Here is an 11,256-nt window from a genome sequence, read left to right on the forward strand (position 1 = left end):
TATGCCTTACGGACCTCCGTATACATTCTTACTAATTGACGTTCCGCGCGTCTGCATTATGCACTTGCGATTACTCCCGGGCGTTTTCTTACTAAAATAATATATCCAATCGAACGGTGTACCGCTGTATTTTTTCAGAGAGAAATAGCAAATTGTTACGTACTATCTATGTGTCTACGTGTGTACGTTTCTGTTTTAATAATGGAAATGCGTTTCTTTTCTTTAGGCCTTTCCTTTTATCTTGTATCTTGTAGTTTATCGCTGAATGTTTTTCTTTATTATTAATATCATCGATGTAGCATCAGAAATAATACGAAAATGTTAAAGAAGAAGATACCCATATGAAATCAGTTTATCTGACTTACGAATGAACTTAAATGCTACTTCAATTTAATTCTTAGGTATTCCTGCTTTTACATCTATGGATTTTAATTAGAAAATTTTCTTTCATTTTCAAAAATAAACTTCTTTACCTAAAGGCTTTGATGTTAGTGATATGGAGTAGCATGAACATGTTAAATAGGATACTCAGTGAACTCATTATTATTGTTATTATTATCACATAAGATGATATTGCTTTCAAAAATCACAAACATCATATTGATTCTCATATTTAATATCTATATTCATTGTAAGACCGCAATTTTCACAATTGACCTATATCTTATCAAGCTGAACCACAATATGAAAACATCTTTTTACAATGGGTACAACCCATATTCCTCATCCGTACGCTTTACTTTATTGTACATTATTTGACGGACTAAGTATAAGACTGATCAGATTCAATGGACCAACAGTCTGATAACTAATATCTAGTACCATAATGAGATTCTGAATTCTCTTAAAGCTTAGTAACAATGAACGTAATGAAGATATCCCTAAGGAGTACCTAGAACCGAGATACATTGTTAATACGACTGCTGAGTAGAGGTTTGTCGTTTGGATAGGTGATTAGTACTCTATCGAACACGCCTCCTATTCCACTGAACAGACAGAATTTCTTACTGATATTCCTTTGAGACTTAGAGGTTCTCACAGTGGAATTTTTCATTAACGTCTAAAATAATTTATTTTTATCGATATGTTTTTCCTTAGAGGACGCGTTTAAATAACATATTTCACAAATAATAATTGTAATTTAAAGAAACAGAAATTTGTAATTACAAAAATCATTCAAAACGACTAACAAGATATTTATTAATATTGTTAACAATGAAATATCTTGTATTTTTTTACAAAATAAATTTTTAATTATTTGACATAGAAATCGTTTAACTTTATCAATTTATTGTACACAATCTTTAATGGATCAAGTAAGAATTTGCAATATTACTTACTATCTTCGCTATAAAATAAAAAGGAAATGAAATGACAGAGAGAGCGAATTAAACGTGACGTTCTTGAATTTCGCGCTGACCTGACATTACATTATTCGCTGCTCTATGGTAACAAAAAAGGGGCTATACTTAGGGAGCCGAAAACATGATTAAAGATTTTCCAACGTAGGAGGAAATGGATTTCTGATACGCGTAATGCTACCCTATTTGGAACTATTACGCGTAAGTCCCCAAGTAAGCCCCCTATATCCATTCACCCTTGGTCGAAATATATTTAGTAGATCAGAAGGCATCTACTTTCGCCTTAGCACCCGTGTACGTGTTGATAACGTGTAAATAAGTCGAAAAATAATTACACGTTCGTTGTGAGAAATTCAAATTTCATATCTTACGATCTAATACTAAAGCAACACGATTAATACAAAATTACATAAAAGTATAATAAAAAACAAAATGTTTTAATGAATATTTAATTAATTATATTGCGTTTACAGTTCTATATTATTTTTATAATAACAAAATCGTCCAATATTAGTAACCCTCATATTTTTCCACCCTTACATTTCGATAAATACATATCATGAAACATCTTTCGGTTCGAAAATATTTCCACACAAATTACTTTCTTCGAGAGAGAAGCATCCTCTTCAATATAGTGAGAAAAATCGCTAATTGGTACACGGGAAATATTAACAAACCGCTGCACAAGTGCCGATGATTTACTGCAAGGTTTGATTGAATTCATTCGGTTCTGTTTACCTGGCCTCTCTCTTCCTTTCATTTTCCCTCTCCCTCTCACCGCGAACCTCCAATATTTAGCTCTTTTTTTTTCATTGACGTCGTTTATTTTTTCTGGCTCGTTCGTTCATCCATCCCGACGTTGCGAAGTTGTATACTGTAAAACTGGAAACAGCGAACGGTGCACGTTTCTCGCTACACGCCGTTGCCATTCTGTCTCCCCTTCTCCCCATCGCATACAACCCTCCGCTTTCCGCTGCGCGTTGCTGCGTTTTATTTTCATTTTAGCAGAGGCAACGGAAAGGCATGCTACAGATCGGAAGGTAGGTTGGGAATGATTTCTCAATTGGTCGGCCTCTGTATATTTTATTCCGTGTCAATTCGTTAGCAACTGAACAACGACCAATACAGCAAGAATCAACCGATTCGTTCCTCGCATTCACTGACAAAACATTTTAATTACGAAACTATAATATTTACATTCATACGATACTGATCATCCCACTTCTGAGCGTATTAACGTTAAGAGTTTTTGCTCATTAAAAGTATTACATTTTTTAATGTTTTTTAAACTAAATTTTTTAGAAGGATTTGGGCTGACAATTTTTGTTTCATCTTTAAGAATTCGTTATATTATACAGATTTGTCAAAGATCTTCGTCTTCGAATAATATATATGTTTTAAAGATCAAGCGAATAGTTACAATTTCTAATATGTATTTGTATTCAATTGTAAAATGTTGACATTCGGGTATTTTAAGAAATATATATATATTTTGTTAAGTGATTTATTGTAGAGTATATAAATCTTCACTGTTGATACAAACGATCTTTAACTCCATCAAACGTTTCAATGACGTAAAATACACCTCCCGGCTGTGTTAAGCGACGATCCAGAATAGGTTTTATCGCGAAAACTGGCGCAAGCTCGCGGAAAGCATCGCTGAAGGAGAAAAATCTAATAGATGATCGAAATCGAGTTTGAGCCCCTGTAAGAAACTGGCCTTTCCACCCTTCTTGCTCGTGTTCGCGTTACAACATCGTCGATACTGTCGCCCCATCGAGCTTAGAATGAAATCCAGTTCGCATTTGAATCAGTCGGTAACGCAATCCATTAGCTCCTAACAGCCAATACTCCGAGGAGAGCGTCGAAGAAAACGACTCTAAAAAGGAAAAAGAATGGAGGGATGGATAGACGTCAATACGAACCGTAGGGTGTCGCGAATTATTAGTGTTACGTATGAGTATATTCTATACAACAAGAAGTCATTACACGAAATGTTTAGAAGAATGATTTTTATTTCTCCGATGTCTTTTTCATTTATTGGAATATAAAGTTTCTGCTAAAAAAAGGAAATGAGAAAATTTCATTACTAAATTTATTACAAGTGCACGCGTTGAATAAATATCCGAACTAAAATATTAATAACATAAGATATCACGTTTAGAATTATTAGCATTATATTTATATAAAAAAAGAACTGAAAATCACTAAAAGAACAATAAAAACATTGTTAGAAATAACTTTCATCATCAATGTATCAATGTATATTTTATAGTCAATATCAATATATATGTAAAACTATAAATACTATGCAAAAAGGACCGTGTACACAACCTACAAAATTAATTACGAAGTGTTTGTCTACTTGCATTCCACTTCTACTGCATAGAATTCCCTAAAGAGTCGTAAACCTCTTCATATTTCTTTCACTAACCATAACACGACTTAACGTCTATTAATCGTGTTTAAAATATGATTAATTGTACTTCTCATTGCTAGACTCTTGAAGAAAGAAAATATTGTATATAATATCTAATAAATCGATAAACAAACAATTACTACGAGCTACAAGAAAAATAGAATACTCGTGGTAGAAACAACTTGCTTGGTCATCCTCCTGCCCGTTAAAAACGTTAACACGCTAGACGTTTTCATGTCGCTTTTACAGGAACGTAGGTATACACAGGTATGGTCGATAGGATTCGTATCTGCAAAAGACTAGAAAGCGTCGTCGTTTTCCGCGCCTCAGGCACGACAGAGACATCGTGTTTAGAGCAAGATCCACAACGATGATAAGGTAAAGTACAATGCTTTGAATACCCATCCAGCATCTCGATAAGATCTTAACGTCCTCTAAGAGTAAACGAAATTAAATTCGCTCGGCGTTCTAAGAGCGGCCGAACGTAACCGTTAACACGAACCTAGAGCATAGTCCATGAATACGGATAGATACGAAAAGCATGAAGCAGGAGATCGATACGTTTCTTTCCCTTTCTCTTTCTGTATATCGTCCCTTCCCGTTCTTCCTCCGCCTTTTCTCTTTATATCCAGCCAGCAGTACTTCCCTTCCGTACTCACTACGCGAACAAGGGCTATCTCCCGATCGGTTTTCGTTTTTACTTTTCACTTTTCCAACTATATGGATTCCGTGCCAAACGTTCCACTCGGTTGACAACTTGCTCTGGATCATGCAACCGACGATAAAAGTGTCGTTTAGATAATCCGACCACGTGTAATGCGCGCTCACGCTGTCGTTATCTGCGCGCGTGCGATATCGCAAAGAGGAATGAATTGACGGCTCTGTTAGTACGGCACGAAGATATATCTACAAATAGAACCTTGCTGTTCGAACTACACACTAATTTCAATAGACATTTTGGAGTATAACGTAGTATATATACAGACGTATTTGAAATAATTGTAAAAAGATTACGAAGAGAGATGAGTTTTGTAAAAGTTAGCAAGTAACATATACAAGATGTTACAAAACGGCGTTAATCGAATTTAATAAGTGCAATAAAAGATAAGTTTACACTATTATGATTACTTACGGCGAAGCGTGTTTCAACGTAGTTTACCGACTTCATTAACTTGTATACTAGACGTTATTTATACTATTATTACCGCTGCTCTATTTTCTTTCAATTTTATGGGAAATAAAAAGGACGGTGACGCGAGAGACGATGAGACGTGGCACGAGATAAATCAACGCAACGATAAGGACGATGGATCACGCGTATATAACACAACACCTAAACGATTTTATTCCTTCCAGCGTCCATAAAATTAAACGAACCGACATTTACTGTGTTCTATGCAGTCTTTCATTCCTCTGTTTATCTCTTAACGTATATAGAACACGGAAAATAGCGGAGACAAAGGAACAGAAAAGGAACGTGGTATCGATAGGAATCGAGGCGACGAAGTGAAATCAGACGAGTTCCTCCTACAGTTTCGCTTGGACGATTCGCGCAAACGAGAAAGAAAAAAGCGGGCGTCACTACTAGAAGGTATGCGTTTGATTTTTCGATGGAGTCCCGGATCGTATAGACGCAGTCCGTAGGGGGATAACAATGGTGTCCCACGGGAGGACAGGCCTACCAGCCACCCAGAAAACTACCCCTTCATCCGTCGAACTCTTCATCGTCTCGGTCCTCCTGATTGTTTCCTACGAGTTTTCTCCATTCTCTGTCGATCTATCTCAGTCTACCAACACAAATATATTCCGTATTTCGCTCTTTCTGTCTCTTCGGCGAATTCTTCTTTTGCCTTTCACTCTCACCAATGCAAACACGAGTATTCCCGCATCTACAAAAATTTTCTCAAATTCAATATTTCCCCTACAGTCTACATAATTCATGAAAATTGAATCGTCGGCTTTTTGCCTTAAAATTTGCTTTTTGTTCTGCGAGCTTTTTTAAATTTCTTTTGGAAGCCGTATGTTACCATCGTCTTGTTCATGTATTTACATAGATTAATATTATTTTATAATTCTTCGAATCATCCGTATCTTTAATACACATTCGTTGATTCTGGTGATCAGAAATATGTTGCAATTACACGTTATATCTGTTTTTGTATTTTAGAACGAAAACGAAGCTTTTACACTGATTTACAAAAAAAATATGTTTTTATAAAAATACACGATCTGACATTTTGGATAGAGTGGCGCAGTAGCCACGTACGTTGGCATAGTATACAATGCCGTACGGTCCTAAAGGTCGAAGAACACGTGGTTGGGGGTTTAATCTAGAGAAATGCTGAATAATAGAGGCGAGTAGAACAGGGCTTACGATTGGCTTATGCAATATTCAGACTTACTTTCCAGCCAAGTTCGCGTTCTAATTAAGTTCTCGGCGTCGAAGAGCGTTAAGCACCTTGTCAACCGTTTAACTCCGGTCCCCTCTGCTTTCAGATTCTTCCTCAAGTTCTTCCTCAAGTGCAACCAGAACTGCCTTAAGAATGCCGGCAATCCACGTGATATGAGACGCTTCCAAGTAAGTTAACGTATCAATTTTTGCTAATTAAAACGCTTAAGAAGAGAAAATTGCCAGCGTGGTCAAAATGTCAAATTCGTAATGTTTGATAAAAATTTGATGAATATATAACAGTGAATCTTCAGGAATTTGAATGATCTTTTTTTTTAGAATATATGGATAGAAATGTCTTCTTTGCATTATGTATTTTCTTATATATCTTCATTTTCATTTCGTTGGTACAAACCTTATACTTTAATCGTCAGTAACTTAATTTTCATATTTTAATGTAGCGTGAACTTTTATAACAATAATCTTTTAATTGTACATGAGTTTCACATGTAAATCACAAGTAAACCACAGATACGAATCAATCCTAAACATTATCCTAAAATAAAAACTCGTAATTTCATTACTGTTAAGTAACGTTTACATTAAAAATCCGAGAAGCAGCCGAACGCATAAAACGTTATTTCCGAGTGAGAAAGAAATTAGTGAACAGTTAGATTTTCTTCCGTGTCTCGAATCTCTTTTATTCGATTACAAAGTGGCTGAACAGAAAGGGAACGTAACAATCGTGCGATAAGGCGGACGGAACCAATGGAAGAAGGCGAAAAGACAGAGCGCAAAGTTTTTGGTAATTTATTTTTTAATTCTACCTTTTGTCTGTGGAAATGGATACGGACGGGGTGGCGAGATACGGCTGTCGGTGAGTAGGAGAGACCGTTATACGGAGGTGGGGGTGGAAGGGGTGAACGGATACGGGGGTGGGTTGGTTGATGCCGCGCTGAGCTAATTGCCAACCCCTTGGATTACGTCTCTTGGATGGGGATCTCAACTTCCGACGATGGCCGACCATCGGGAAATTGCTGTCTCCTCGACCAACTTCTTCTTTTCTTTTTCGAAATTAAAAAAGAATGCTTCCAAGTGGAAGCTACGCATTTCTAGGCGTACTATACAGCGATACGCCGGCATGCTATTCCGACAGATTTTTCGTGTTCTCGTCTTCGTTCCTCTGGTCAGTTAATATAATTAATCGACGTTAGTTTGACTTGAACAACTGCTGATGATTTCAACCATATCGATAAAAGAAATATATATATTAGAAAAAAAAATGTAAATTCTGAAAGCACTGTATAATATATTTGACCTATGATAACTTTAATATGATTTATTTTTTATATAATATCAATGTATATTTTTTTATATAATTTCCAAACCTTGTCTTTCAATTTTTCATGGACTCATTTTTGTATTCGACCACTTAAAAGTAAACCAAAGTTAAAGTACTTATTATTTCACCGAATTTGTTTAGAAATTGCATATTACTTGACGTAACGAATTAAAATTTTAGCAGTACTCCTTCCGTTTCCTTGAAAATTTCTCTGGCGAAGGGCAGCTAGGTTATACTCACCCTTGTGCTGGCCAAGTTTGCACGACGTTACGCGCTAGGTACCACAGCCAACTAGCCAAGAAAGTTGAGAAGTTGCGGAAGGACAAAACTTCAGGCATTTACCAACCGCCCAGTCGATTTTATAAACGTTCTTTCTACTTTCTCCCGAAAATCATCGTTCTCTTGTTTGCATCCGGCAAACTCGAGGTTAACCACGTGGTTTGTTTCAATTTGTCTAAACTGCTATTCGCAAAAGTATGCTCTCTATATTATGGAAGTGAAAGAAATATACATACGTCACCAATAAAGTTACATTATTCACATCACATATCAATAGAATTATTGTATAATTATATTTGTAAAGATTCTCCAACTAATATTTTATAAATTTATTTTGAAAGAAGATAATTTTATAATTAATGAGAAGGAATTTTCCTTTTATTAGTACGCAATATTTAAATAAGAAAAAATATTTAATAGTATTTACAATGCTCTAGGTTGCTTACACGAGGTAACCATATTCCAAGGCTCAGCTTTAATGAGATTATATTCATACATTTGTACGATAGTATCTATCATACGTGCAAATAGGGGGTCACGAGAGTCACGGAATGCATGGCGAATACACATAATGCAATGTAGTAAATCAGGTTACATTGCTTGTTCGCAAGAGATATGATTAACATATACATGCACTGTACTTACATAATACGTAAATAAAATTACGCAACGTGTTGTACGACATAGTTTCTGCATACACGCCCTTTTGTGTTCTATTTGACGATGGCTTAACATGTTTTAAACCATACCGGAGACTATAAATTTATCTGTACTACGACGTGAAACTAGAACTTCGATATCTATTTTTATTTATATATTTATTATTGTAAATCTAAAAACGATATGAAAATTAAATGCGATGTTGAAATTCTTTAATCTGTGATAGAAAAATTAATGTTGATAATTTGACCTCTTTTAATAACAAGAAAAATGTTTTATCTTATGTAAGATTCGAAATTATCTTAGGAATGTAATTTCTCTGTTCCATTAATTTGGATTATTTTATGGAATTAAAAATATACGTTATAATTTTACTAATTTTTTTTAAGTAAAATCTTATATCAACGAATTTCAACGTAACAGGTGGTCATTTCCACGCAAGTAGGAGTGGAGGGACCACTACTGGCCGTCTCGGACAACATGTTCGTTCACAACAACAGCAAACACGGACGTAGAACGAAACGATTGGATCCCAGTGATCCTGGTGAATACAACAGTGAGTACCATGAACTACGATTGTAAAGTAAATGATGCGTAAAAGCATCGTATTAGAAATAGATTTTTACTAACCAAATGCGACAGAAGTGTAATTTTAAGGTCGCATTTCATACGATACAGAACGCTATTAATTTGCTGTAATATTGTACAAAGATGATAATAACGTGCGATTACGAAAGTGATTTTACTTGCAATACGCAATTAAAATAATATAACGCTAGTAATCGAGTTTAAACAAAGCTTTTGTAACGATCCGTCTTTATCGCGGTGACGTCTTAAATACTTGCGATCAATCATTTCAGATATTTCATTCTTTCACGAATACATTATGATTAATGGCAATGCATGATTCATCGCAGAGTTCATTTGCAACGATTATAAAAAATGTAATATGCTAGAAATAATAAAAGTATATGAAAGGCTTGTAACTTTATGTGAATACGAATAACGTTAAATATTAATATTACGATTTTTAGTGATATCCCTGCAAACTATGAATACTTATCAAATGTTGCTTTAAATAAAACATGTTGTAAATAAGATGACAGTGAATTAAATTCCACACGAGACGCGCAATTAATCGCGTACACGTAATCTTACGATAGTTCCTCGACCGATTTATAGTCGTCATTTACAATTGGAAGATCCTGGGCGTTCGAGCAGCGTTTCCCTTCCTTACGGAATTCTCGAATGAAAGGGAAGGGTACGGTAGCGGGGTGAGTTGGTTTCTTCGAGATCGGTATAACGACTCGAGAGCCATAGTAGAGGGTGGAATCGTAAGAGGAGAGGGAGGGGCATGCTCGGAGGATAGGATATAAGGAGTCATAGGGCAATTCAGCAAAGTTTGGCGTCGGTCGCGCATACAAACGGCTGATATCGTGCGGCCACCCCTTGACTACGCGCGTTCTCCTCTTCTCCTAGCTTTCTTCTTCCAACCTTTCTTCCTTGCTGCGCCAAGACAAGATGTAAATCAATGGGATGCGGGAAAACGAGGGATCCACCACGTTTCTCTCTGTGCTTTCTCCATTGCTCTTATTTCCTCCGTTTCTCTTCTCGCTCTTCTCCGCAGGTTTCAAGCTTTCTTTCCACCCTACCGTATCTTTTCGTTTCTTTTTTTGCCGGGCTGGCTGCCATCAAGCGGAAAGACACAAGTAGAACAGGTACAAAAGGGAACAAAGAAGGAGAGGAAACTCGGGATTGACCTCTCTTTTCTTCCCTTTCTCCCCACTTTCTCTTTCTCTCTTTTAGCAGTGGTTGCTGCGAGGTGTTGGTTTGTGAATTCTAAGTTTATGCTATCTCATCCTCTCAGCTTTCGCAACTGCTGTGACGCTATACCGCTAGCACTCTTTCCAAATTCCCTAGCGAGCAACTCCCAAAACGCTGAAACAGGCATACCGATGAGACAAAAGGAGAAGACGCGCTGAAAGGACAAAATCAGAGAGAAAGAGGAAACGGACAAAAAGATAGCTCGTAACTACAATCGAATTTTCCTATCCGTTTTAGAAATCGGAGTTTAGATCTGTCAAAGCTGCAACACTAAGATAGTGTTTACCAAATTTACTTACGCCAATGTCGAAATTACGTTTTATTTCACTGAAGTAGCTCTAACTAACATCGTTCATTACAATTTTAAATTTTCCATAAGCACCCGCAATCCATTTGTTAATATCGTAGTTTCTCTAATTACATCATGGAAAGTTTGTTTCTCAATGAAATTTAATTAAATATTAGAATATATATGTTTGCGTGGTTCTATTTACAAAGATATAAACGATAATTAAGGAGCATGAATTATGCGAGTCGCCTAGGTAAAGAGAAAGCAGTTTGGCCATAAAACATCAGCTTAATGACGCCGTTCGCGGTGAAAGTGAAAGCAATTTCTTTCTGCAGAAGTTCGCGGGTCTTTATCAGGGTAAACGAAGTTATCGCGCGATCTCACAGTGATCAGAGAGAATCGGGCCGAACGTGTTGGAGTACAACGAGTCTTCGACTTTGGCCATGGTTTCGTGGTAAAAGAGGAACTCGAGAGAGTAGGAAAGAGTAGTAAGGGTAGCATCCCTTACCACTCGCTAGTGGCACGGGGGATTTTATTTATTCCGGGTTGGTACGCTTGTTCCGGCCTCCTCCACAGAATCCCTCTTTTCAACCCTCCTCTACCTCTTACCACTCTACCTCTTCCTACTCTTCTACCCCATGCCATCGCACCCGACAATTCTCTAGCAGGGTGGTTGCCAACGTCGCTGACTCT

The 11,256-nt window shown here is 36.6% G+C and overlaps 1 protein-coding gene across 1 annotated transcript in view; it reads left to right on the forward strand.

The window, feature by feature from the left end:
- Positions 1-9,045, forward strand: part of LOC117208587 (transcription factor collier) — an 87,262-nt gene extending 78,217 nt beyond the window's left edge. Inside the window, exons 7-8 of the mRNA XM_033449816.1 lie at positions 6,277-6,358; positions 8,874-9,045. Coding sequence (XP_033305707.1) covers positions 6,277-6,358; positions 8,874-9,032 — 241 coding nt within the window. The 3' untranslated portion in view covers positions 9,033-9,045. The remainder of the gene's footprint in view (positions 1-6,276; positions 6,359-8,873) is intronic.
- The last annotated feature ends 2,211 nt before the right edge of the window (positions 9,046-11,256 follow it).

Source organism: Bombus bifarius, unplaced genomic scaffold, assembly GCF_011952205.1.
Source record: "Bombus bifarius isolate JDL3187 unplaced genomic scaffold, Bbif_JDL3187 scf7180000008140, whole genome shotgun sequence".
Taxonomy (NCBI): domain Eukaryota; kingdom Metazoa; phylum Arthropoda; class Insecta; order Hymenoptera; family Apidae; genus Bombus; species Bombus bifarius.